Raw genomic sequence first — 27,163 nt, 5'->3', positions numbered from 1 at the left:
AGGAAGGAGGAGGCTCAGTCTGGGAAGGCCTCATGGAGGAGGTGAGCTCTCAGTAGGGCCTTGAAGGGAGGAAGAGAGCTAGCTTGGCGGATGTTGGGAGGGAGGGCATTCCAGGCCAGGGGGATGACGTGGGCCGGGGGTCGATGGCGGGACAAGCGAGAACGAGGCACGGTGAGAAGATTAGCAGCAGAGGAGCGGAGGGTGCGGGCTGGGCTGTAGAAGGAGAGAAGGGAGGTGAGGTAGGAGGGGGCGAGGTGATGGAGAGCCTTGAAGCCAAGGGTGAGGAGTTTCTGCCTGATGCTTAGGTTGATTGGTAGCCACTGGAGATTTTTGAGGAGGGGAGTAACATGTCCGGAGCGTTTCAGGACAAAGACAATCCGGGCAGCGGCGTGATGTATGGATTGAAGTGGGGAGAGACAGGAGGATGGGAGATCAGAGAGGAGGCTGATATAGTAGTCCAGATGGGATAGGATGAGAGCTTGAACGAGCAGGGTAGCGGTTTGGATGGAGAGGAAAGGGCGGATCTTGGCAATGTTGCGGAGGATGTTGTAGAGGATGGGGGAACAAGGTGAATTAAGGTTCAGAGTTAATCTTTGAGTTCTTCTTTACCAGATTGAACACTTACGTGGATGTGTGGGGTAAATTTCATATTTGATGCTAACGTTTTTATTCAACTGTTTTCTAGGTCTGTACTGACCGATTCCACCCATCTGGACCTTGAAGTCTGTTTTGGCCCTGCTATGTGAAGAGGCAAAATGAGATTCGTAAGTAAGTGATTTTTCTCCACCTCTCCACTGAAATAGAACAAGAGTACTAGAGTAGGAGTGATTTAGGTTGGGTTGAGAAACAATTTCCTGTCAGTCAGGTTTCCTTTAACAATTGGTTAAAAGGGGCAGCTGTTCCAAGGCTTCTCCCACTCCCTTCTGCATCGTCCTTACACTTGGATTTGCACCCTTTATTCGCCTCTCCCTCAGCCCCACAGCACTTATGTACATATCCATAATTTATTTATATTCATGTCTATCTCCCCCTCTAGACTGTAGCGCATTGTGGTATTGCACTTTCCCGGTGGTTAGTACAGTGCTCTGCCCATAGTAAGCACTCAATAAATATGATTGAATGATTCCCAATCCCAGATGACCCTAGAGTACCCACTTCCCCCTGCTCTTCTGCCATAATAAATGTTCTCAATAGCCCTAGTGGTATTTGGGGAGGAGGGGTGCAGAAAACCGGGGAGAGCACGTACCTGGAGAAGCCAGGGAGCAAACTTAGGGTTCCACTGCCCTGAGGCCTCAAGGACTTTCATTTGAGTCGTTCTTTAAGCGCCGGAATGGGGTTACTGGTCAAGGTTGTGAAATGTCCATCTCTTAAGGAGTTTGGTGGAATCCTCCCTGGAGGCAAGAGGCAAGGGTGCCAACTCTAGATTTCCCAATAAACGCCCCCCCCCCCCCCCCCCCCCCCCCCCCCCCCCCCCCGGCCCACACACCGCTCCACCCACAGGAATTAGGAGCCAGACTGCCCTGCCCCTCGAAGCATGGTGCGGCTAAGATGACAGCCCAACTTTGGCCTGCTCACTCCCCGATAGACTGCAGCAGGCCTGGGCTCCCTACCCACTCCGGGGGAACAGAGTAACTTGAACTGTAGCCGGTTCAGAAGGCTCCCTGCCACCCAAGTGAACAGAGAACAATTCTAGAGTCTTTCAGGACTTCCACCTGATTCCAGGTGCTGGATGCAGGCTTCCTGTGGTTCTAGTTACGCACCCCCCCACCCCGCCCCAGACTCGCTGCTGTCCTCCTACAATCCAGCTGCGCACTTTGCTCCTCTAACGCCAACCGACTCACCATTCCTTGATAGCATCTATCTCGACACTGACCTCTCGCCCACATCCTGCCTCTGGCCTGGAACGCCCTCCCTCTTCATATCCTACAGACCATCACTCTCCCCACCTTCAGAGCCTTATTGAAGGCACATCTCCTTCGAGAGGCCTTCTCTGACTAAACCCTCATTTCCTATTCTCCCACTCCCTTTGGGTTGCCTTTGCACTTGGATTTGCTCCCTTTATTCACCCCTCCCTCAACCCCACAGCACTTATGTACGTATCCAGAATTTATTTATTTATTTCAATGTCCGTCTCCCCCTCTAAACTCTAAGTTCGTGTGAGCAGGGAGCGTGTCTACCAACCCTGATATACTGTACTCTCCCAAGTGCTTAATACAATGCTGTGCACATTGTAAATGCTCAACAAGTCCGATTGATTGATTAATAGATCTATTTGTTCTTCCAACCCTATATTCAGACAAATATTATGACAGTATTTGTCCAAAAATTCGTAATATCCCTGAAGCAGCGTGACTCAGTGGAAAGAGCACGGGCTTTGGAGTCAGAGGTCATGGGTTCAAATCCTGGCTCTGCCATTTGCCAGCTGTGTGACTTTGGGCAAGTCACTTAACTTCTCTATGCCTCAGTTACCTCATCTGTAAAATGGGGATTAAGACTATGAGCTCCCCATGGGACAACCTGATCACCTTGTAACCTCCCCAGTGCCTAGAGCAGTGCTTTGCACATAGTAAGTGCTTAATAAATGCCATTATCATTATTATTGTTATTATTAAAGCAATCAGAAATTAAGGAGCAATATAAACGCTCTTCCAAGTAGACATAGATAGGAATGCGATATTGCTTTAAGCAAACTAAAGCCAGAAAAGGCCAACGTAGCCACATTAATTTAGACCCCTTGCATAGAAACTACTCTGTTTTTACAGTCAACAGAGATTCAATAGCAGTAATGTATTTATTGAGCAGATACTGAATACAACCACTTGGAAAAATATGAAGAAGTAAAAGACACGTTCTCTGCCCACAAGGAGCTTGCAATTTAACAGGGAAAATAGGCATGCAAAATATTTACAAATAGTGGGAAGAACAAAGATCAGATAAGGAGTAGAATGACTTGCAATAGACAATTTTCCTTCCTACACTTGCCCCCTTCTCTCCAAACCCTTTCAGCTGTAGACCTGCTTGATTGCCTCTTGGTTGCCAAGGCAATCGAGTTCACAACACATCTTTGCTTTGTTCTCTAGATCTTGTAAAAGGAGTAGCTGAAAAAAAGATGAAGCTATTCTTTAGGGGGGGTTGGGTGGGGTTTTATGATTTGAATCATAAGTGAAGTGACTTGCCCAAGGTCACGCCGCAGACGAGCAGCGGAGCCGGGATTAGAACGCAGGTCCTTCCACTTCCCAGGCCCAGGCTCCAGCCGCTAGGCCACACTGCTTTCCGAGTTCCCCAAGAACCACTTCAACATCACCCAGAAGAATGCTGGGAGCTACCATTCTCGCTCTGAGCCCGCTCTCCCTAGGGTCGGAGGAAGACAGGCCCATCTATCACTGTGGCTCTGGGTCCCATGGGTAGGGAGACCTTTGGCTGAGATCTGGGAGTCCTCATGCCCCCAGGGACTGGGGATGAGCTACCTGTACCACGAGAAAGCTGGTGGGCCCAGCTGTGAGCATAACCAGGTTGTTAGCTTTAGGGCTTGGGCCTTGTGCACCTGCTCTGTCCCTAGACCATTAAACAATTGTTCTGCTGCTGGAGCAAACTAATTAATTTTATTACTGGCTATCAGCTGTGAGGAGTTTGACATTTAGCTTGATGACACTTCGGATTACTTTTTTAATGGTGGTTATTATAAATCAATCTAATCGTGTTTCTTGAGCATTTAGTGTGTGCAGAGCCCTGTACTAAGTACTTGGGAGAGTACAAGAGAACAGAGTTGGTAGATATTTTCCCTGCCCATTAGGAGCAGATGACGTAACTGAGACACAGTGAAGTTAAGTGACTAGCCCAAGGTCACACAGCAGACATCTGTTAAGTGCTTACTATGTCTCAAGCACTGTTCTAAGAGCTGGGGAAGATACAAGGTAATCAGGCTGGACACAGTTTCCTGTCCCGCACAGGGCTTACAGTCTAAGTAGGAGGGAGAACAAATATTGACTCTTCATTTTACAGATGAAGTAGCTGAGGCAGAGAGAAGTTAAGTGACTTGCCCAAGGTCTCACAGCAGGCAAACGGAAAAACTCCCTCACCCTGAGTTATCCAAAGGTAGTATTGTCTGGTTGTAGTCCTAAAAAAGCACCATATGCCTTTGGAGTTCTCCCCATCTAGACTGTAAACTCCTCATGGGTTGGAAACGTGTCTGCCAACTCTGTTATACTGTATTCTCCTAACCCTTAGTACAGTGCTCTGCATAAAGTAAGCGTTGGATAAATACCATCGATTCATTCATTCATTCATTCATTGTTTCTTATGATAAAACTTTTCACCCTAGTGGAAACAATTTTGGGCAGAAAACAGCAAATATGAGGGGAAAATAATTGGTGGCGGAAAGTGGAATTGTGAAACACTAGTTCTAATTTTCACCAGAGGTGTCATTTCTCTATTTCTATACCCTTTTCAACTTATTCAATGATTTCCCCTCAGACAAGGCACTTTTTAAAGATCTAAACCCAAATCTTGGAAGTAGAGGAGGTCATCTTTGTCAGTCTGTCTCCTTTTGAAAATCTCAGGTTCTCCTAGTTCTCTCAAAATGACTTACAGCCTACTTTCCGTCACAATCTTCGGTACTTCGGTACTAAGAACCAGGTCCCTGAACATCCTGCTTTCTGCCTATATTGGCCAATATCAAAGCAACAAGATGTGATGCTCCTATTATTGTCCATGTTGAGCCAGGCTCAGAAAGCAAGCATCCAAAATGAGATTTGAATCCCGATAGTGGCGTCGCAGAAGGTGGGCATTGACGCCCGGCTACTTGTTTTGTTTTGTTGTCTACCTCCCACTTCTAGACTGTGAGCCCGTTATTGGGTAGGGATTGTCTCTATCTGTTGCCGAATTGTACTTTCCAAGCACCTAGTACAGTGCTCTGCATGCAGTAAGCGCTCAATAAATGCGATTGAATGAATGAATGAATGAATGAAGTCTCCAAAATAGGCACACAAAATTCTGACCACTTATACCACCAGCCAACCTGGAGTGGTAGGCACAATTTTTTTTCTTTTTTTAATGGTATTTGCTAAGGGCTTACTAAGTTCCAGGCACTGTACTAAGCACTGGGGTAGGTACAAACTAAGCAGGTTGGGCACAGTCCATCTCCTACATAGGGCTCACAGTCTTAATCCCTGTTTTACAGGTGAAGTAACTGAGGCCCAAAGAAGTGAAGCGACTTGCCCAAGGTCACCTAGCAGATAAGTGGTGATGGCAGAATTAGAACCCCGGTCCTTCTGACTCCCAAAGCCTATCAATCAATCAATCAGTGGTATTCTTTGAGCACTTACTGTGAGCAGAGCACTGTACTGAGTGCTTGGGAGAGTACAGTACAACAGAGTTTGTGGACATGGTTCCTGCCCACGAGGAGCTGACTGTCCCCTCGTTCTGCCAGGGCTGCCTCTTAACCTTCTCCGCCACTTGGGTCTTTTGGTCTCTGGGGTCACCAAAGTCGCCAGGATGGAACTGGGATGGAGCAGGGAGAGCAGAGGTGGTGGTGGTTCATTGCCAGGCCTCTTCATCCCCGCAGTGTGCTCTGTGGACGGGCAGACAAGCAGCCTGGAAGGGCCACTGGTGGTGACTTCCTCCTGCTTCCAGCTACCGTCACTGTCCAGGCCTTTCCAGTGGAGCTCACTGCCCCCCTCCCCCACCGAACCATGGCTTGGAGAACCTTGTTAGCTGGTCCTGGATGGTGGTAGTGGGGATTCAAGCCCAGGGCATGAGCAAGATATTCCGTTTGTGGGCCCCAGCAATGAGCCTGGGGTGCTGCAAAGAGATCCGCTGGTAGGATCCAAGTACTTTATTTGCACGTATCTCTATCTGAATATTTGGGCTGTCCTTGACCCTTGTGCTCCCCAGCTCTCGTGGTCTCCACATTCCCTATTTTTTTCCTTCCTTTCTCTGGCCCCCCTCTTTCCCTGTCCTTTTCTTTTTCTCTCTTTCCCCCTCCTTTTTTCTCCTGGCTATCTTTCTCCCTTTCCTGTCCTTCTGGCTTTGGCCCATGGAGGTCCCACCCCTGGCTCCCTCCCTGATCAATTTTGAGCCCCCCCAGATCTGGCCACCTTATATCCATGTGACCCCTTTCCCTGCCTCATTAGGCTTCCCCCAACCTTCACAACATCGTTAAAATCCATCCTTTCCTCTCCATCCAAACTGCTGCCACATTTTTCCAATCGCTTATCCTCTCCCGCCTTGATTGCTGTATCAGCCTCCTTACTGACTTCCCTGCCTCCTGTCTCTCCCTTCTCCAGTCCATACTTCACTCTGCTGCCCGGATCGCTTTTCTACAAAAACGCTCAGGCCACATTTTCCCACTCCTCAAGACCCACCAGTGGTTGCCCATCCACCTTCGCATCGAACAGAGACTCCTCACCATCGGCTTTCAAGTCCTCCATCCCCTTGCCTCCTCCAACCTCACCTCACTAGCCTCCTACTCCAACCCGGCCTGCACACTTCACTCCTCTAATGCTAACTTTCTTACTGGACCTCCATCTCGTCTACCTCGCCGCCGACCCCTTGCCCACATCCTACCCCTGGCCTGGAACACCCTCCCTCTTCATATCCAGCAGACAGTGACTCTCCCCCGCCATTCAAAGCCTTATTCAGGGCACATCTCCTCCAAGAGGCCTTCCCTGACTAAGCCTCCCCGCCCCTTCCTCTTCTCCCCCTCCCTTCTGCATTGCCCTGACTTATTCCCTTTGTTGTCCAGCCCCCTGGCCTAGAATGCCCTCCCTCTGCCCATCCACCAAGCTAGCTCTCTTCCCTCCTTCAAGGCCCTACTGAGAGCTCACCTCCTCCAGGAGGTCTTCCCAGACTGAGCCCCTTCCTTCCTCTCCCCCTCGTCCCCCTCTCCATTCCCCCCATCTTACCTCCTTCCCTTCCCCACAGCACCTGTATATATGTATATATGTTTGTATATATTTATTACTCTATTTATTTATTTATTTTACTTGTACATATCTATTCTATTTATTTTATTTTGTTAATATGTTTGGTTTTGTTCTCTGTCTCCCCCTTCTAGACTGTGAGCCCACTGTTGGGTAGGGACTGTCTCTATATGTTGCCAACTTGTACTTCCCAAGCGCTTAGCACAGTGCTCTGCACACAGTAAGCGCTCAATAAATATGATTCATTGATTGATTGATTGTACTTCTCAAGCGCTTAGTACAGTGCTCTGCACACAGTAAGCACTCAATAAATACGATTGATTGATTGTACTTCCCAAGCGCTTAGTACAGTGCTCTGCACACAGTAAGCACTCAATAAATACAATTGATTGATTGTACTTCCCAAGCGCTTAGTACAGTGCTCTGCACAAAGTAAGCACTCAATAAATACAATTGATTGATTGATTGATTGATCCCTGATCCCAGCCCCACAGCACTTAGGTCTAGCTGTCATTCATTAATTTATATTAATTAATTCATTTATGTGATTGATTTATAGCAATTTATCAATACTAATTATATTAATGTTGCAAATAATATTAAGCCTGAACATTTATTTATAATTAATGATATATCAATACACTCTCCCCCGCTAGACTGTAAGCTCAGCACTTAGTACGGTGCCTGGCACATAGTTAGCGCTTAACATATACCATATAATAATAATAATAATGATGATGATGGCTGGCCTTTGTTAAGCGCTTACTATGTGCAAAGCACTGTTCTAAGCACTGGGGGGATACAAGGTGATCAGATTGATCAAATCTCTGATTTGATCTTTGAGATCTTTGAGATTTATCGTTTATCTTTTTCATCTTTTTATCTTTTATCTTTGAGATTTATTTGAGATATTACTCTATTTATTTATTTATTTTACTTGTACATATCTATTCTATTTATTTTATTTTGTTAATATGTTTGGTTCTGTTCTCTGTCTCCCCCTTTTAGACTGTGAGCCCACTGTTGGGTAGGGACTGTCTCCATGTGGTGCCAACTTGTACTTCCCAAGCGCTTAGTACAGTGCTCTCTGCACACAGTAAGCGCTCAATAAATACGATTGATGACGATGATTGTGCCACGTGGGGCTCACAGTCTTAATCCCCATTTCACAGATGAGGTATATCATATTGTTCTTATTTGTGGGCAGGGAATGTGTCTGTTATACTGCTGTATTGGACTCTCCCAAGGGTTTAATCCAGTGCTCTGCACACAGTACGCGCTCGGGATACACGACCGACTGATTGACAGGCTGACAAGGCGGGCAGCGAGCGTGGTGACGCAGCACGTTGCCATGGAGCGTTGCTAGGCTGCCGAGGGCGCTCTGTGATGTCATCTGAGGGCGCTGGCGCGTGCTGGTAACGGAGTGGAGTCTGCGCAGTCGGGCGGCTCGGCGGGCCGTCGTCGCCAGCAGAAAGTTGGCGACCCGGTCCAGGTCCTCCCCAGGGCCTTCGGGGGCCCGAGCGGAGTGGCCCAGAGCAGGGCTCTCGGGTCCCGAGCAAAGCGGAGCGGCTAAGGTCAGGACACCGGGGTCCCGGGCAGAGCGGGGCGGCCGAGGGCGGGACCCCCAAAAGGCGCAAGGGACCTGGGGGGTAAGGACGGCCCAGGGCAGGGGAGAGGCCGGCGGTGGTGGTGGTGGTGGTGGTGTCAGCAAGGAAAACCGGGAAGCCCACGGGCCGCGCCGACCCCCGAATTCCTAACCGCCCAACCGTATTTGTTCTGCGAGGCACGCGCTTTCCAAGAGTTTCTATTGCCGAGCTACCTTGCGATGGAAATGTCCGTATAATAACATTTGGGCTAGCCGTCCATTCAATTCGATCGGATTTAGTGAATCTGTGTGCAGAGCATGAGACTGTGAGCCCACTGTTGGGTAGGGACCGTCTCTATATGTTGCCAATTTGTACTTCCCAATCGCTTAGTACAGTGCTGTGCACATAGTAAGCGCTCAGTAAATACGATTGATGATGACTAAGCGCTTCCTAGGTGCCAAACACTGGACTCAGCGCTGGGATAGCTGCGAGATGATCAGGGCCCCGCTTGGGGCTCCCGGTTCAAGTAGGAGGGAGATGGTCTCGAGTCCCCGTTTTGCAGGTGAGGGAACTGAGGCACAGAGAAGTGAAGGGACTTGCCCAAGGTCACACAGCAGACAAGTGGCAGAGCTAATCATTCAGTCGTATTTATGGAGCGCTTACTGTGTGCGGAGTACTGGACTAAGCGCTTGGGAAGTACAAGTCGGCAACGTATAGAGACGGTCCCTACCCAACAACGGGCTCACAGTCTAGAAGGGGGAGAGAGACAACAAAACGAAACAGGTAGACAGGTGTCACAATCGTCAGAACAAATAGAATTAAAGCTATATGCACATCATTAACAAAATAAATAGAAAAGTAAATATGTACAAGTAAAATAGAGTAATAAATCTGTACAAACATATATACAGGTGCTGTGGGGAGGGGAAGGAGGTACGGCAGGGGGGAGGGGGAGAGGGAGAGGAAAAAGGGGGCTCAGTTTGGGAAGGCCTAATAATAATAAAGATTATTCTTAGTGCTTTATTAGTGCTATTCGTTAAGCACTTGCTATGTGCCAGGCATTGTACTAAGCGCTGGGGGAGATACAAAGTAATTGGGTTGGACACCGTCCCTGTCCCACATGGGACTCATAGTCTTAATCCCCATTTTCCTGATGAAATAACTGAGGCCCAGAGAAGTGAAGTGACTTGCCCAAGGTCACACAGCAGACAAGTGACAGAGCTGGGGTTAGAACCCAGGTCCTCTGACGCTCAGGCCTGTTTTCTTACCCCTAGGCCTTGTTGCTTCCCTGTTAAGGCAAAAATAAAAATGTTGTCTCTTGATGAGGACACGTAATGGTAGACTAATGCTTTGTAATGCATTTGTCTTTCAGTTCGAGTGTACTTGCAGTTGGCACACAGATAATTGAAATATTTGCTCCATGAAAGCATTAGGTTTTTAGCAGAGAGGCATTCTGACCTCAGGTAATTCTTGATATAGGTGGCTTGTGTTGACTATAAAAAAAAAATCACCCCTCAAGCTCTCAATGTAAAATCAGTTGAGCATTTTTTACAACACGCACTACAGGACAGAACAGTGTATGTGCTTAATGGGAAGCAGCCTGGCGTAGTGGATAGAGCATGGCCCTGGGAGTCAGAGGGTTGTGGGTTCTAGTCCCAGCCCTGCCACTTGTTTGCGGTGCAACCTTGGGCAAGCCACTTCACATCTCTGTGCCTCAGTTTCCTCATCTGTAAAAGGGAGATTGAGACATGTGAGCCCCACCTGGAAGGGGGACTGTGGTCCAACTCGATTTGCTTGTGTACACCCCAGTGCTTAGTACGGTGCCTGGCACACAGTGAGCGCTTAACAAATACCAGGATTATTAGTGCTTTGCACATAGTAAGCACTTAATAAATGCCATTATTATGATCATCATCATCATTATTATTATTATTATATTAGACAGGCTGTGCCAGGACGGTGGTCGAAGGGTGTGAGCCCCAGCGGGGCCAAAGCGTGCAGCATTTCTGATCAAGTGAAGGTTTGAAAGAGCAAATTCTTGGCCATCTGAGATTTGTGGGAGGGAAGGGTGTTCATAAGCCTCCTTCCTCCCCGCCTCCATTCAGCCGACCTCTCCAATTAGATGTGTGGCAACGAGAGCATCGCAGTAAACGCCTCTCTAGTGTCGGGTATTGAAAAGTGGGATTCTGGTCAGGATCAGGTCTGGCTCAACTGAAGTGCTATGGATTATTGTATTTATTCCCTTCTCCTGCCAAAGATGGAGATGGGGAATGCAAAATGTGGGGAAAAGAACACTTAAGTAAAAGCAAGACAAATATGGTTTTTCTCTGTTGTAATTTTTGTGAAACCTCAATCTATCAAGGGCTCATTTAATGCAGCGTGAAATTGGGGGAGGGTATAACATATACTTTAAAGCAGAACTTCCCTTTAGCCTTCTTTAATGACTTATTTATTCCACCCATTTTATTAGCATGCTAAGAAGCATTTGTCCTGTAAATTGGCAGGAGTTAAAGCTCTTAGCATTTAGAGAAAAGTCATTTTTCTGAATGGATGTGTGGAAAAAGGCACAAGAGGGTGGTGATGTGGACATGGAGTCTTTCTGTTCTTTAGCTGCCAAATATAATGTGCAGCCTCACGCAGGGTAACAGATTAGGGTCAAAATAGAAATGTTCTCTTGGGAGCATCTCTGAAATGCGATTGTTGCCCTGTGCTTTTCCAGTTTTCTGCCTTAGGGTGATAATGCGGGAGTGCTGGTTAGTGAGGCAGGATGACTGCAACCAACGAATCAAGCTTCCACACTTAGAAATGGTCATCTTGGGACGAAACCCGGAGACCCAGATTACTGACAAGAAGTGTTCTCGGCAACAAGGTAAACTATGGCTGCGGTTAATGATTGTTTTTACAAAGATTCCTCTGTCCAAGGGACATGAATTGTACAGGATTCGTTTAAGGGAATTACTCATGTTGACCAGCTGGTCTCTGCTCACGCCTTGAGTTTCCTTCCACTCTCTGAGTTTCGCTCACCTCCAATGAGGTTGCTGGACCCGAGTTGGCAGCAGGTAGCAGACCCAGGTCGACTGGATCGGAAGTGGGTGTGGGGGCCGGGAGTAGGGGGTGGAGGGTGGAGATGGACAAAGCAGTGCCCATGGCATACAACCATCACTTAGGCAGGATGGGGCAGTTCAAGATGACTGGCTTCTGTATTGGCGCCTGTCTTTCTCCTGAAAATAGAATCCCCTGATAATATTGGTAATATCTGTGCCAGAGCACTCTTTTCCTCCGTAGGCAGGGAATGTGACTAGTGACTCTGTTCTATTGTGCCTTCCCAAGCACTTAGTGCAGTGCTCTGCACGCAGTAAGCACTCAATCGATACTATCGATGATCATAAAGATAGAAATAAGCCTGTGCTTCAGGGTACAAGTCCAACAGCCATCCCGCTAGGGTGAGGTGAGGTGAAATACTGGCACCGAAGGGATAAATATAGGTGACAGGCATGTTAGCGGTATCTCTGTGAGTGTCCGAAAGTTCCATTCCAAGGATTAGAGCCTGGACAGGATGCTAGGTTCAGTTACAGCCCACAGATAATCAAAACTACACAGGGGCTTTACACGTCTGGCACAAGGGCTTACTAATTAGGTGTTGGCAAGTCCAGTGACCAGTCGATCCTTGATCTCTGAGATGTGGCTCTTGGATTCAGTCAGTTGTATTTATTGAGCACTTATCACGTGCCAAGTACTGTACTAAGTGCTTTTGGAGAGTACAGTACAACAATAGAACAGGCACATTCCTTGCCCACAACGAGCTTACTGTCTAGATGGGGGAGACAGGCATCAGTACAAATAGATAAATAACAGATATGGGATTTTAGGGCTATAGCATGGGTATGTAGGCCACCATCCCCTCTCAGCTCACTGTGGGTAGGGGATGTCTATTTTATTGTTATATTGTACTCTCCCAAGCACTTAGTCCAGTGCTCTGCACACAGTAAGCACTCAATAAATATGACTGATAATGATGAATGATATTGACTAACTGCTGTGCCGGGCACTGTTCTAAGCACTTGAGAGACTGTAAGCTCCTCGAGAGCAGGGATCGTGTCTACCAAATGTATTTTACGCTCCTAAATCTTTAATCCAGTGCTCTGTACAGGTAAGCATTCAATAAATACCATTGGTTAATTAGGAGAGTAAGGCAGAATTGGTATATATGGTCCCTGCCCTTATGAAGCTTATGCTCTAGCAGGTGAGACAGAAACCAGTTACAGGTAGGAGGCTCTAATAGAATACATAACGTAGTTACTTAGAAGTGTTTTGCAGGGTTTTGAGTTCTTAAGGGCCACAGGTGCAGTTGGGGATAAAAACTGGGGCGATTAGGTGAAGGTGTCCAAAAGGCTTTGAAAATGGGGAGAGGGGCTTCCAGGCACAGGGGAAGTGGGGGCACCAGCAAGGGGACCGGTGGGGGGACAGATGAGAATGAGGCACAATGAATAGGTTATCTTGAAATGTACAAAGTGTGTGAGCTGGGGTGTAGTGGGAGAAGAGAGCAGATAAGTGGGTGTGTGAGAGCCGATTGACTTGAAGCCAATGGTCAGCGGATTCTGCTCGATACAGAGAGGACTGGGCCAACTGTTGGAAGTTTTTGAGGAGTGGGGAAATGTGTGCAGAATGATGTTTTAGAAAAGTGAGCTGTTCAGCAGAGCAAAGTATGGACTGGAGGCCAGGAGATCAGTGGAGATCCGAGGTAGTTTTCCAGATGCTTGGACCAATGGGGTAGCCATCTGGATGGAGAGGAAGGGGTGGATCCTTGAAATAGCCTACAGGATTCGGTAACAGACCCAAAACGAAGGTTGAAAGAGTGGGTGGAGTCGAGAATAATGCCATCCGACACTTCTTAGTTTTGTACTTCCCAAGTGCTTAGTGCAGTGCACAGCACCCAGTGAAATAGGTGCTATTACTCTTAGTTGAGTTGGGGTAACTGCTGAGTTCTTGAGCGTTTTTGATGTTTTCCTCCCCCCTCCCCCTCTCTCTTCCAGTATATCTGAAAGCAGATTGCAAGAAGGGGTATGTTAAAGTGAAGCAGGTACGTGGCTCGTTTCTCGGATTTATTGTTCATCGTTTTATATGGTTCCTAACAGTCCTGAACTTTGTGTGGGAACTCTGCATTGGTGGTGGTGGGATTTTCCAGAAAGGCGGGTACTTCGTATAGGTTATCACAACGGTTTTCCAAGATCTCTGTAAGAGAAAAAGACAACAAGTAGTATTTCATCCAATCTGTCCCTTGCTGTCTGAATCCACTACCACTCACTTTGAGTACCCCAAGGTCCCCCCCATCAACGCACCCTGCACTAATCTTTCTCATCTTTCATTATTGCCCTGCACTGCATCACTATGATCCATCAATCAATGGTATTTATTTAGCATTTACTATGTGCAGAGCACTGTACTAAGTGCTTGGGAGAATACAATATAACAGAGCTGGTAGACATCTTCCCTTCCCTCACGGAGCTTACAGTCTTGGGGGATGGGGGTACAGTCTACCTCTTGACCTAAGCCTTCCTCTTTTTATAAAAAAAAACTATGGTATTTAAACACCTAGTACATATTGAACACTGTTCTAAGTGCTGGGGTAGATACAAGCTAAGTAGGTTTGACACAGTCCCTGTCCAAGCTCCCCCATTTGCCTGTGTGACTTTGAGTGAGTCACTTCACTTCTCTGTGCCTCAGATTCCTCATCTGTATAAATGGGGGATCCAGTTGCCTGTTCTCCCTCCCACTTAGACTGCAGACCCCTTGTGGAACAGGGACCGTGTCTGATCTGACTGGATTGTATCGATCCCAGCTCTTAGTGGAGTGCTTGGCTCATAAGATGCTTAACCTACCATTATTGTTATCATTATGAGCATTCCTTCCCCCAGGTCTTCCTCTCCCCTTCACTCATCAGAAGTGAAATTTCCCAGCTACATGATTTGCCCTCCTGAACGTAGATCCCAACAGTCGTGGATGTTGTGCTACCTGATGTCTTTAACTCTTCCCTCTACATCTGACTTTCCCCAGTCTGGAGAATAATATAATAATAATTGTGGTATGTGTTAAGGGCTTCCTAGGTGCCAAGCACTGTACTAAGCACTGGGGTAGATACAGGCTCATCAAGTCCCACATGGGGCTCCCAGTAGGAGGTAGAACAGAGATTGAACCCCCATTTTGCTCTCAGTCTAAGTAGGAGGGAGATCGAAATCCACATTTTGCAGATGAGGGAACTGAGGCACGGAGAAGTGACGTGACTCGCCCATGGAGCTTCTGCCTTTCTACCTTCCTCCGTAGATGGGAGTCAATCCAACCAGTATCGACTCAGTAGTCATCGGGAAGAACCGAGAGCTGAAGCTGAAACCCGGACAGACCCTGTGCATGGTGAATGGCCTGTATCCTTACAGTGTCCAATTTGGGGAAGAAACCGGGAGCCCTGAAGGCCAAGCAGCAAAGAAGAAAACCGCAAAAAGACCAAGCGATAGTGGCGCTGAGAAAAGCAATGTGGAAAGCAAAGCTGGCAAAAAGATGAAAAGGGAGGAGACTGCCTTGCCGGAGGGCAGGGCGCATCATCAACCAAGCCCCGCAAGCACTTCTGCCACCTTAATGCTCTCAAGTGGGGATTCTTCCTTCAAACAGGTGAGCCTATAGATGTGGGTGGTTGAAAGCAAGATGGTCACCTTGACTAGTGCCTCATCTTTGTTTTTTTTCCCCACTCCATAATTTTTCCTAAATTGTCAAACTCAACCTTCTGCAGTCAATTAGTCAATCGTATTTATTGAGGGCTTACCATGTGCAGAGCACTATACTAAGTGCTTGGGAGAGTACAGTCTAACAGACCAGTTTTCTGCCCGCAATGTGCTTACAGTCTAGAGGAGGAGGCAGACATTGATATATATCTTATATACACATATAAATATTTTAATATACAACATATAATATATTTATAATGTATTATATTATTATATAATATATAATGTATAATGATACATATATAATATGATTATAAATGTATAAATATATTATATATTTATATATAAATAATGGATATGTACATAAGTGTTACAAACCTGAAGGAGTACATGAGTGTACATGGACGTGGGTGCTAAAATTGGCATAGTGTACCCATGGGTTAAAATTTCATGAGAACAGCAAAAGCTCTTCATTTATCAGGTTACTCTGGGCATCTGTTCTCCAGAGATGTATTTTTCAGACTGCCTTCCGGTCGTAAGAGTTCGCGGGTGGTTACATTGCTAAACTGCGAGGACTTGAAGGAGAGGGAGAGAAGTTGTAGAAAAGACTTTTCGACTCCTTCTGGATGAAACAAAAAATGAGGAACTCTTAGGACCCCCAAAACAGGTTACCGTGAAGTGATGAAAGTCTAGAAGATTGTACTCATTAAAGATTCCCTGGATTATTCATTTGGGTGTGCTAAATGTTGTCTTTTAACAAAATTGTTCATGCTTCAGGAATCTTTCGGGCATTGGAGCCAGGGTTTGAAGACCTCTATGCAGGATCCAAAAATGCAGGTCAGTTTATTTCAATTGGATTAAAATATTTTTCTCCCCCTTTTTATTAATCGGTCAGTCAGTGGTATGTATTGAGTACTTAACTGTGTGCAGAGCGCAGGACTAAGGAAGCAACATGGCCTACAGCATGGGCCTGGGAGTAAGAGGACCTGGTTCTAACCCCAGCTCTGTTGCTTGTCCGCTGTGTGACCTTGGGCAGGTCATTTAACTTCTCGGTGCCACACTTTCCTCATCTGTAAAATGGGGACTAAATACTCCTCCCTCCTACTTAGACTGAGAGCCCGTTATGGGACAGGAACTGTGTCTAACCTGAATATCTTGTATCTACCCCAGCGTTTAGTACAGTGTTTGGTACATAGTAAGCGCTTAACCTATTATTATCTTTATTATCATCATCTTTAGTAGTACCACACAACAGAGTTGGTAGACACATTCCCTGTCCTGGGTGAATTTACAGTCTAGGGAGCCTGACCACTCCCCAAAGGCCACTTGAACACTGTAAGTGGAGCATATTGCCCTATTTTCTAGTTGGATGGTTCTGTCACAACTGAAATTCAGCCATTTTCCAGACAGTCTTTTAGAGAATGTAATGCAGATCTGATCTTTTAAAGGTTGTGTTTAGTTAGTTGTGTGTTAAGCATAGGGTAACCCACGTGTAAGGTTCTTAATCCTTTGAATTCTTTTTTTCCACTGACCTCCCTATGTGCATAATTAAGAAAATATTTTATTGGAGGGACCCTCAAAATTATCTGTATATTGCATGGGCTATCACAGGTATTTATTGAGCCCTTACTGTGTGCAGAGCACTGTACTCAGCAGTTGGGAAAGTTCATTATAACAGAGTTGGTAGGCACATTCCCTGACTGCAAGGAGCTTGTACAGTCTAGATGGGGAGGCAGACATTAGTACAAATAAGTAAATTACAGCTATGTACATTAGTGCTCTGGGGGAGAGGTGAGTATCAAAATGCTTACGGGGTATGGACTTACGTGCATCGGTGACCCAGAAAGGAAGGAGAATAAGGTGAGGGGGTGGGGTTTGTGGGGGAGGGGGCTGTTAGGGAATGCTTCCTGGAAGAGAGATGATTTAATGGCCCTGGCTCCATGCCATCGTGGCTTGAGAGTAGGAGGGAGAAAGGGCCAACTTGAATCTGTATTCTTCAGTCACTTGTAAAAAATAATTCAGAGAGAGACAAGGTCTTTTTACATAAGAGCCTTGCCATTATTGGGTTGGACCAATGAGCCACTAATCCCAAGATTCTGTCTTCTACAATGGCAACCAGAAGCTTGCCGGAACTGTATGATGATCACCTTCCTTGGTGGCCTAAGGATAAGGAATGTACCAAATGACATCCTTAATTTCTCCCTGGACATCCCTTTTGTAACCATTGTGGATATTTTTAGCCCGTTCAATGCCCTGGGGGTGGTAACGTGTTCCATTCCAATATGTTTTACCATTAGCTGGGTGAAGAAGGGTCTGGTATCTTCCTTGACACTTGAGCCTGCAATTTTCACATTTCAATAGGTGCCGCCACCCCCCACCCCCCACCTCCTTTCTTTTTTTAGTAACAGTATCTGTTAAGCAAAACGGTACTAAGCACTGGGGTAGGTACAACCTAATCAGGTTGGACCCAGTCCCTGCCCCACATGGGGTTCACACTCTTAATCCCCATTTTTACAGATGAGGAAACAGGCCCAGAGAAAAGTGATTTGTCCAAGGTCACCCAGCAGAGAAGTAGCAGAGTCGGAATTAGGGCCAAGGTCTTTCCGACTCCCAAGCTTGTTGCTCTTTCCTTCTTGTCCTTGTGGTGTGATACTTGACTCTGTTCGACTTTTGTAAACATCCTTTTTCCCTTTTCCTCTCTTAGGTCTACAAAGATGAGAAGGTGGTTGTCATTAAGGACAAATATCCCAAGGCCCGCAACCACTGGCTAGTTTTACCGTGGGAGTCCATTGCCAGTCTGAAGGCCGTTACCAGAGAGCATCTTGAGCTGCTCAAGCATATGCAGACTGTAGGGAAGAAGCTGACAAAGGGCTGTGTTGACTCTGACCGTTTGCAATTCAGAATGGGTTACCATGCTATTCCCAGCATGAGGTAAGAATTCCTAGCAAAATTATTTTCACTTTATAAGTTTTTTTATCACAAAGAGATGAGTTTTGCCAAAGAAATGGGTTTCTGATTTCAGGGTTTTTTGGGTTTTTTTGTCTTTTACTCCTTTCAAAATCTGAGCCCCTGTTCACACTGATACAGAGCTCTTATTTCAGAGCTTAGAAGTAGCCAGATATTCAGCCCGAAAAGTTGGGTTTAAATATCAATCAGTGGTATTTATTGAGTGCTTACTGTGCACAGAGCACTGTACTAAGCACTTGTTATACTGTCCTCTCCCAGGGTTGGTAGACACGTTCCCTGCCCACAATGAGCTTACAGTTTAGAGGACGAGCTTACAGTGTAGTACTATTTTAAAAGTGGCTTTTTAGGGTATCGTTATCATTTCTTGGATTACTTGGGCAAGTTCAGTTTCAAAACGGTGGTATTCATAGGATTCAAATGTAAGGTCGTGCATTTCAGTGCAGACAGTTTGGTAGAGCCAAGCTTCTAAAGTTCGAGCTGGAAGAAGGAGCTCCTAAAGTCTGAAATATTGTTGTTTTTCCTCCAACAGCCATATCCATCTCCATGTTATCAGTCAGGATTTTGATTCTCCTTGGTTGAAGAGTAAAAAACACTGGAATTCTTTCAATACCAAATATTTCTTAGAATCACAAGGTAAAAGTCACTTTTTTTGACTTTCATGTGCATTTTCCCCTACCTCTTGAAGCTCCTCAGTAAAAATGAGAAGATTCATGGTACAAGCTTGGCCCCGAAATGGGACCACGTGAGGAAAATACTTTGGTTAGGAACCAGGTCTAGAGACAAGTAGCAGGGAGCCTGGGCCTGGTCTGTCACTTGTCATCGTCTTCAACGTCATCGTCGTCAGGATTAATTGAGCTTCTGCTGGGTACTGTATTTGGTGCCTGGGCACTTTCAGTAGAAGTTAAAGCCATAGTTCCTTGCCCTCGAGGAACTGACCATCAGAGATGGAATGGGGCCTGGGTAATGCAATATGTGCTGGCGTGCCCGTCCTTGTAGGGATTATTTCAAAGTGGATGATTTCACACAATCACCACACACCCCCTGCTCCCCTGTGCCAAGCCAAGCTGCCAGGATTGGGGCTCCACAGTGACATGGGGCGTGGGCCGCCCCTCACTGGCATAGTTTTATGTGCCAACGTGTGGACTTGACCCCGATTCAGTGCCACCTCCTGCCTGAGGCTACAGAGAGGGGGCCCAAAATGGCAGGTGTGCCAGGCAGCCACAGGCTTGGGAAGGGCCACAGGCTTGGGAAGGGCCCAAGGGGCTTCCCTAGTGAGGGGATTGTGCGGTGGGGGAGAGACAGGGAAAGCTGTGCCCCGGCCCCCATTCCTGCTCTTTTGTCCAGTGGGATCTCGTGAGGTTCCCCTCACCCACACCAGGCGGCCAAGTGAGCCGCCGGCAGCCCTGGCCCCTGCCTTGTCTCGAAGCGTTCTGCGTACCTTGTTCTGGAACGAGTCAGTTTCTACTCTGACCCTTAGTCACAGTCTCTAGGGCAAGCCCAGATTGTAAACGTTTGAGAAGAAAAAGAGTAAGAGCCTCTTATGACAGAGTCGAGGAAGGCCCAGGGGAGAACAAGAACAGTTCTACAGTGCTGTGTTGGTACCCTGGGCCTAGGCTTCCTAATCCATCTTCATAGTGTCTTAACTCCTCCTTGAAGTTTTTTCCCTCAAAAAAGCAGCATCAGTCATCTCTCTCTCTCTCTCTCTCTCTCTCTCTCTCTCTCTCTCTCTCTCTCTCTCTCTCTCTCTCTCTCTCTCTCTCTCTCTCTCTCCCTCTCCCTCTCCCTCTCCCTCTCCCTCCCTCCCTCTCCCTCTCCCTCCCTCTCTCTCCCTCTCTCTCCCTCTCTCATATCCTGGCATGTGGGATATTTGATGCACCCCATGTCGAACCAGGGGCTGTGTCCGAACCACTTATATCTACCTCAGTGTCGAGCACAGTGCTTGGCACCTAGGGAGTGCTTGAACAGATAACCACAGTTTCCGTTGTTATCACTTGAACACAAAAGCTCAAATGCGTTTCTCATTTGAGAGTTCCTTTAGGAAGTTAATCTTCCCTAAACAACACGAAGCCTTAAACCCGGGTCGATCCCGTTATTTTATTTTTGAAAACCCAGCGGGCTCGAAGACGTCAGGTAGCGCTGTGTTTTTAAGGCCCATTTCCCCCCTCTCCTGTGCCTTCTGCTCTTATGGGCTAGCCACTATCTCTTTTATCCACAGATGTGATAGAGATGGTAAGGCGTGACGGAAAAGTAACCGTACAAGACGGGACATCCGAATTTCTGAAACTGCCTCTCTGCTGTCATGTGTGCAAACAGCAGCAGTCTACTATTCCTGAGTTAAAAGAACATCTCAAGAAACACTGGGCAAAATGATCCTGACAAAAACAGTCTGAGTTGTCTAGATTGTTGTATTTGAGCAGGTGAATAGGCATTTGTCCGTTGAATTAAAAAATGCATCGTTTTAAAAGAAGCCGTCTCATTCTTACATTGTTTAGATACTGTTCAGAAAATATGGACTCCACCTTGAAAGAGTGAGCCCTGTGGCACTTCAGCTAGTGTCCCTGGGTTCAAGTCATCAATATATGAATCACACATTGGCCGTCCATAAGCTGGTTTACAAGGGGGAAGGCTCTTGTGAGAAGCAGCATGGCATAGTGGATAGAGCACGGGCCCGGGAGTCAGAAAATTGTGAATTCTAATCCTGGCTCCGCCGCTTGTCTGCTGTGTGACCTTGGGCAGTCACTTTACTTCTCTGCCAGTTACCTCATCTGAAAAATGGAGATTGAGGCTTTGAGCCCCATGTGGTGCAGGGACTGTGTCCAACCTGATTTGCTTGTGTCCACCCCAGAGCTTAGTTACAGTGCCTGGCACATAGTAAGCGTTTATCAAATGCCATTTTTGGGGTGAAGATTTTCTTGGAGAAATGGGTTTATTCAGATCTGGATGAAAGTCAAGTCACCGTGTCCGAGTAGTACATCCGGCCTACTCTATCCCTGAGGCCCGCAAGAGGCCTTTCTCGACTAAACCCTCATTTCCTCTTCTCCCACTCCCTTTTGTGTCACCTTTGCACTTGAATTTGCACTCTTTATCCTCCCCTCCCTCAGCCCCACAGCACTTATGTACGTATTCATAGTTTACATTAGTTTGTTTCCTCCTCTACACTGTAAGCAGCGTGTTTTAGGAGAAGAGCACAGGTTTGGGAGTCAGAGGATGTGGGTTCTAATCCCATCCCTGCCACTTGTCTGATGTGTGACATTGGGCAAGCCACTTAACTTCTCTGTGCCTCAGTTACCTCATCTGTAAAATGTGGATTAAAACTGTGAGCTCCACGTGGGACAACCTGGTTACCTTGTATCTACCCCAGTGCTTAGAACAGCGCTTGACACATAGTAATTCTTAACAAAAACCATCATTATTATTATTAAGATTGTTGTGGACAGGGAATGTCTACCAACTCGTTATATTGTACTCTCCCAAGCACTTAGTTTGGTGCTCTGCACATAGTGAGCACTCACTAAATACCATTGATTGAGGTAAGTTTACTTTATTAATAAAATATCAGAGTCGGTAGATCAGGAGACCGGGGTTTCCACTTCGGATACGAAAATGGATTCTCTTGTAGCGCGTTGCCTCACTTGATTGGGACTATAACAAAAGGAGCGATTGCGAGATGATAGTTACTACTGAGAATCACCTGAGGTGCAGCATGGGGCAAGAGCATGGCTCTGGGAGTCAGAGGACTTGGGTTCTAATTTCAGCTCTGCTGGTTGCCTCCCGGGTGATCTTCGGCAAGTTGCCTCACTTCTCTGGGTCTCAATATCATCATCTGTAAAATGGGGATTTGATACCTGTTCTCCCGCCTACTTAAACTGTGGGGTAGGGACTGTGTCTAACCTGATTAGCTTGTGCTAAAACCCCAGTGCTTAAAACTGTGCTCGACACATAGTAAGTGCTTTACAAATACCGTCATCGCCACCTTTAAAGTGAGTGTAAGTGACTGGTATTTTTCAAGTACTTTGCAACAGTGAGTCTCAAAAGTATTTCAATTACTTTATTTAAATCTTAGTCGACTTCTCTTTTTGTTAGCCCACAGGACCTTCCTGAAGAGTAAACTAAGCCATAGAGTTCCAAATCCAGGATTGAGAACCTGGGTCTGCTACTCTATTAGAGCTGGCAGAGCCAAACAGCAAAGGGGAGTGAAAAAGTTACACATTTGCCTTGGGCTTCAGTGGTTACTTTTATGACCTGCTGGATTGTTTTTGTGGTATTTGTTATGTGCTTATTATGTGGCAGGCACTATATTAAGCACTGGGGTAGTGTCAGATTCTGGAAAAACAATCAAATCACAGCAACACAGCACAAAGGATTTATTATTGCAATAGGTAATACGAGTCTGGATGGGTGAGGACAGACAGAGTCTGTTGCTCTAAAAGCAAGCGTGACTTCGCCGCCGTAAAGGCAGAAAGCACAGTCTATTATAGTCCGGGGAGTGTCTTTTCCCACTGCTTGATGGTAATGGCAGGAGAGCGAATCGGCTGCAAGTCCTCTTCTCTGACGTTGTTCTGGTACTCGTGTTTCCTGCTTCTGACGAAGTCCAACGGATGATTCTCCCCTCTGGGTTGTTTTTTTCTGCTTATCTAGTTGATAATGCATGATTCTCTGTTTCTTTCCCTGCTTATCTCTCTCTTTGTGGCTGGGAAAGTTGGGCAAGGAGGTGCTTGTGCGAGGGTAAGGTACAAAATGGATTCCAAAAGCTAAGATGGAGTTGCCTGGTCTTGGGTCAGTTTCCACAGTAGATGCCAGCTAATCAGTTTGGACACAGTCCCTGTCCCACATGCGGCTCACAGTCTTCATCCTCACTAGACAGTTGAGGTAACTGAGGCGCAGAGAAGAGAAGTGACTTGCCCAAGGCCACACAGCGGACAAGTGGTGGAGCTGGGATTAGAACCTAGGTTCTTCGGACTCCTAGGCCTGTGCTCTAGGCCACGATTTTCAACCTACTTAATTGGCAGAGTACAAATACTTCTGTGTGGCCTAGCAAATAGAGCATTGGCCTGGAAGTCAGAAGGACCTGTCTTCTAGTACTGACTCTGCCACTTGCCTGCTGTGTGACCTTGGGTAAGTCACTTAACGTCTCTGTACCTCAGTTACTTCATCTGTAAAATGGGGATTAAGATTGAGAGCCCCATGTGGGACAGGGACTGTATCCAACCAGATTAATTTCTGTCTACCCCAGCGCTTGGTACGGTGCCTAGCATTTAGTGAGCACTTAACAAATAGCACAATTATTATTATTCTGGGTAGCAGCAACCTATTGTACTAGTAAGATGGAAACCAAACAACTGCAAAACAGGTATAGGTTTTTCTCAAGGTGCAGTGCCCTGATAAAATGTTCCCCATTTTTTTTTTAACCCTACATGAAATGACTCAATCCCTGATTCTTAAAGTCCAAACACCAGTTTCTTGGAAGAAAATATTTGAACCCTCCTGAGCGGGGCAGGGATTCTGGGACTCAAGTGCTCTTGTTGATTTAAGGGGAAAATCAAAATCCCCTCTGCCGGAAAGGACAGAGTACTGGAATTCCTGAAAGGATACAGAGATCTCATCCTTTGTCCTCCAATGAGGAAAACACATTAGCCTTTTTAGGTGTGTGATTCAAAGGCCAGTATTTGGTCAAGTGTTCCTCTTCCCTTGATTAAGGTAACAGTGTAAGCAGACAGAGTGCTTGATTGGAAGCAAATTGATGCTGTGCCTATTTGCGCTTTGAGAATCCAGTTTACTGCTACAGCACTGTCACCTATCTGGATGATTTTAAGGGACAGAGTTAATAAAATCAAAATAAATTCACCTTATGGGGTGCTAAATTACTGCTCCCTCTGGCTAAAAATTATCTATGATCTTGTGTTTTAGGATCATAGATAATTTCTTCCAGTAATTACCGGTATCTCAGGTTTCTAGAAAGGCTAAAAGCTATTGGTCTAAACAGAACATATTTTCCATTAAAACAGTGTTTCTTTGGGAGAGAAACCAGCTCAACTGGTCAAACAATTTGGCTGAACCAAGGAGTTGGCTATAAATTGTGTTGTGGAGGAAATACAAGGCATTAAAGGGAGTGTTTTCATATTAAGGGGATCAATAGAAAAAAACCATCTCCCTCCCCTCCGAAAAAGAAACACACAACAGCAAAAACCTGTCCCAAATCCCAGTTACATACTACAAGCCAGAGGCAGCATGGTTTGGTTTAAAGGAGCAAAAAGGGAATTGGGAGAAGTGAGTTCACTTATTTCTGTCACTTACCTGAATGTGATGTTGGGGTGATCCTTGCAACCTCTCTGTGTCCATTTCCTTCTCTGTAAAATGGGAGTATTAACCCCTGCCCCTCACCACCTCATGGGAGTATTCATTCAATCGTATTTATTGAGTGCTTACTGTGTGCAGAGCACCATACTAAGCACTTGGAAAGTACAATTCAGCAACAGAGACAATCCCTATCCAACGATGGATTCACAGTCTAGAAGAGGGGGGCACAGACAACAAAATAAGTAGACAGGCATCAATAGCATCAATATAAATAAATAGAATTATAGATCTATGCCCATATTCTATGGGCATAAATAGAATAATATGTACACAGTCTCCCAAGTGCTTAGTACAGTGCTCTGCACACAAATAAGGACTCAATGAAGAAGGATTGATTGATGCAAAAGGGCTTGGAAAAAACAGAAGCAGATGGCTGCCTCATCTGGAACAAGCATAATTCAGGACAAGGAGTCGCAGAGAAGTAGAGATGGGGAAGAGGGTTAGTCCTGAATCTAATCCAGAAATCAGTAGAATGGTTGTCTTGGAGATGCAACCCTTGGAGCGCACTTTCTTCAGGTGTTAATATCTCATACTGTGGGAGATGCCACAGCAGTTGGGAGGGGATTGAAGCAGCTTTCTCCCTAGGTTCTGAATGCCAAAAAGAGCACCGTGAGCCCGTTGTTGGGTAGGGACCGTCTCTGTATGTTGCCGACTTGTACTTCCCAAGCACTTAGTACAGTGCTCTGCACACAGTAAGCGGTCAATACGATTGAATGAAAAGACGTTCAAGCTTTCAGATCACCAGCGGAGCACTTAGAAATACAGGTCCCGGCAGAATTCAGCCACCTCTGTTATAGTGTATTCTCCCATGTGCTTAGTACAGTGCCCTGCACATAGCATTCTATAAATGCCATTGATCAAAGTGCAGGGGTACCCCATGATCCAGCCACCCTTCAATATGTGCAACCAGGGGTTATGCCCTGCACTGTTTTATCCCAGCACAAGTAAAGCCTGCCCACAACATTGAATCCAATCACTGCAGGTAAATCAGTTCTGTCCCCTGCCCCTTCTCTCCCTGCTCTGCTCCCCCACCCCCTTTTAAAAAAATGGTATTTATTAAGCGCTTACTGTGTGCCAGCCACTGTACGAAGCACTGGGGTCGATACAAGCTAATCAGGTTCACACAATCCCTGTCCCACGTGGGGCTCACAGCCTTAATCCCCACTTTGCAGATGGGGTAACTGAGGCCCAGTGAAGTGACTTGCCCAAGGTCACACAACAGACAAGAGGTGAGCCAGTACTAGAACCTAGGTCCTTCTGACTCCTAGGCCCCTGTTCTGTCTGCTAGGCCACGGTACTTCCCTTCCCCACCTTTCCCTGTGTCCACCTGCTTTCATGCTCTCTTTCCCTTGGTGCAGTATCCTTTTGTCCCCCCTCCCTTTTTAAAAAACTTTCTATAATGATGCCAGTGGCCCCTGATACAAGCTAAATGTGACTTGCCCGCAGTCACTTCCACCCATGGCATCTCCTCCCTCCTAAATCGGCCACAGATTATAGTAACCTGTAGCTTTTCTCAGGGTCACGGCATACTAAAATGCTTCTATCTTAATTTGCAGCTGCGTTGGAACTTTTTTTTTGCACCCACCTCTAACAGGAACCTGTTTAAAGCAGATTTATGTACCACAGTCCTATTACTACATGGTTAATGATCCCTTCTCTCCTGGCATTTTGAGGAAGTAGGGATTCCATGAACAAAGCTGTTTCCATTTGCCCATAGCCCTCCAAAGAAAAGCAAATTCTCATCTCCAGTAGAAAGCTTTTGTAAACAAAAGCCTCAGTTAACTGTGAATTGTTCCTCTTGTGTAAAGTGGCAAGAGAACAGTCCAGGATAGGGTCAAATGCAAGAATTAAACCTGCCAATTCCCATAAACTCTGACTCATAACGTTGTTTTACATAACTGTGTTTTCCAAGAATGCAAATACGGTGTCACGAAAGACTCATCCTATCCCGGCTTGACTACCGCATCGGCTCCGCTACTCTCCCTCACTCTCCCTTCTCCGGCCCGTACTTCACTCCGTCCTCCAACCGTTTTTCTAAAATGACATCCCATTAGTGTCTTCCCACTCCTCCAAACCCTCCATTTTGCTCTGCATCAAGGAAAAACTCCCGACCCTTTCCTTGAAAACACTCAGCTCACTTCCCCTTTTCCTATTCACTCTCTTCTTCCATTGCTCCCCAGCTCACGCTCTTCATTCCTCTCAAGGTAACCTACTCACTGGGCTTGGTTTTTCTCTCTCCTGCCACCAACTTCTCGCTCAAGTCTGAAATTTCCCCCGTCTGAAATTCCCTCCCACTTCACGTCCAACAACCCACAGCTCTCCTTGTGTTCGAAGCCCTTCGAAAATCACACCTCCTTAAGAGTCCTTCCCTGATAAATATTTCTTCTCCCCAGATCCCCTTCGTACCACGTCAGTACACCTGAGCCAATTACGCACTTACATGTCCTCAGCACGTATTGGCTGACCCACTCATTTTTTCTTCTATCCGCAGATCTGTGCCTCAGTTTGAAAATCGAGGGGAGACCGCAAGCTGCTAGAGGAAAAGGATCGGGTCTTCTAAGTCTGTCCTCTTCTGAGTGCTTAATACACACTGTTGATTGTATTTCCTTTTCTCTTT

General features: G+C 46.3%; 1 protein-coding gene across 7 annotated transcripts; it reads left to right on the top strand.

Moving 5' to 3' along the window:
• The first annotated feature begins 700 nt into the window (after positions 1–700).
• On the top strand, positions 701–27,163 carry LOC119948131 (aprataxin-like). Of its 7 annotated transcripts, none has more exons than XM_038770038.1 (9): positions 8,366–8,494; positions 10,452–10,526; positions 11,226–11,375; positions 13,540–13,586; positions 14,828–15,169; positions 16,000–16,059; positions 17,927–18,153; positions 18,719–18,822; positions 20,405–20,656. In XM_038770038.1, exons 3-9 carry the CDS (start codon positions 11,246–11,248, stop codon positions 20,557–20,559), a joined length of 1,065 nt encoding a protein of 354 aa, XP_038625966.1. In that variant the 5' UTR covers positions 8,366–8,494; positions 10,452–10,526; positions 11,226–11,245; the 3' UTR covers positions 20,560–20,656. The 7 variants fall into 7 exon arrangements, with proteins under 7 accessions (XP_038625969.1, XP_038625962.1, XP_038625966.1 ...); XM_038770036.1 differs by having other exon boundaries at positions 10,448–10,526; XM_038770037.1 differs by lacking the exon at positions 10,452–10,526 and adding an exon at positions 9,879–9,969.

The sequence above is a fragment of the Tachyglossus aculeatus genome, chromosome X4 (assembly GCF_015852505.1).
Source record: "Tachyglossus aculeatus isolate mTacAcu1 chromosome X4, mTacAcu1.pri, whole genome shotgun sequence".
Lineage (NCBI taxonomy): Eukaryota > Metazoa > Chordata > Mammalia > Monotremata > Tachyglossidae > Tachyglossus > Tachyglossus aculeatus.
The sequence above is the reverse complement of the archived record's forward strand: the minus strand, read 5'-3'. Positions and strand labels throughout refer to the sequence as shown.

Excerpts from the sequence above, each read along its gene's own strand:
- LOC119948131 (XM_038770034.1), top strand. Across the intron at positions 15,170-15,999 it reads GGGATTCTTCCTTCAAACAG|GAATCTTTCGGGCATTGGAG; the intron begins GTGAGCCTATAG and ends TTCATGCTTCAG. Across the intron at positions 16,060-17,926 it reads TGCAGGATCCAAAAATGCAG|GTCTACAAAGATGAGAAGGT; the intron begins GTCAGTTTATTT and ends TTCCTCTCTTAG.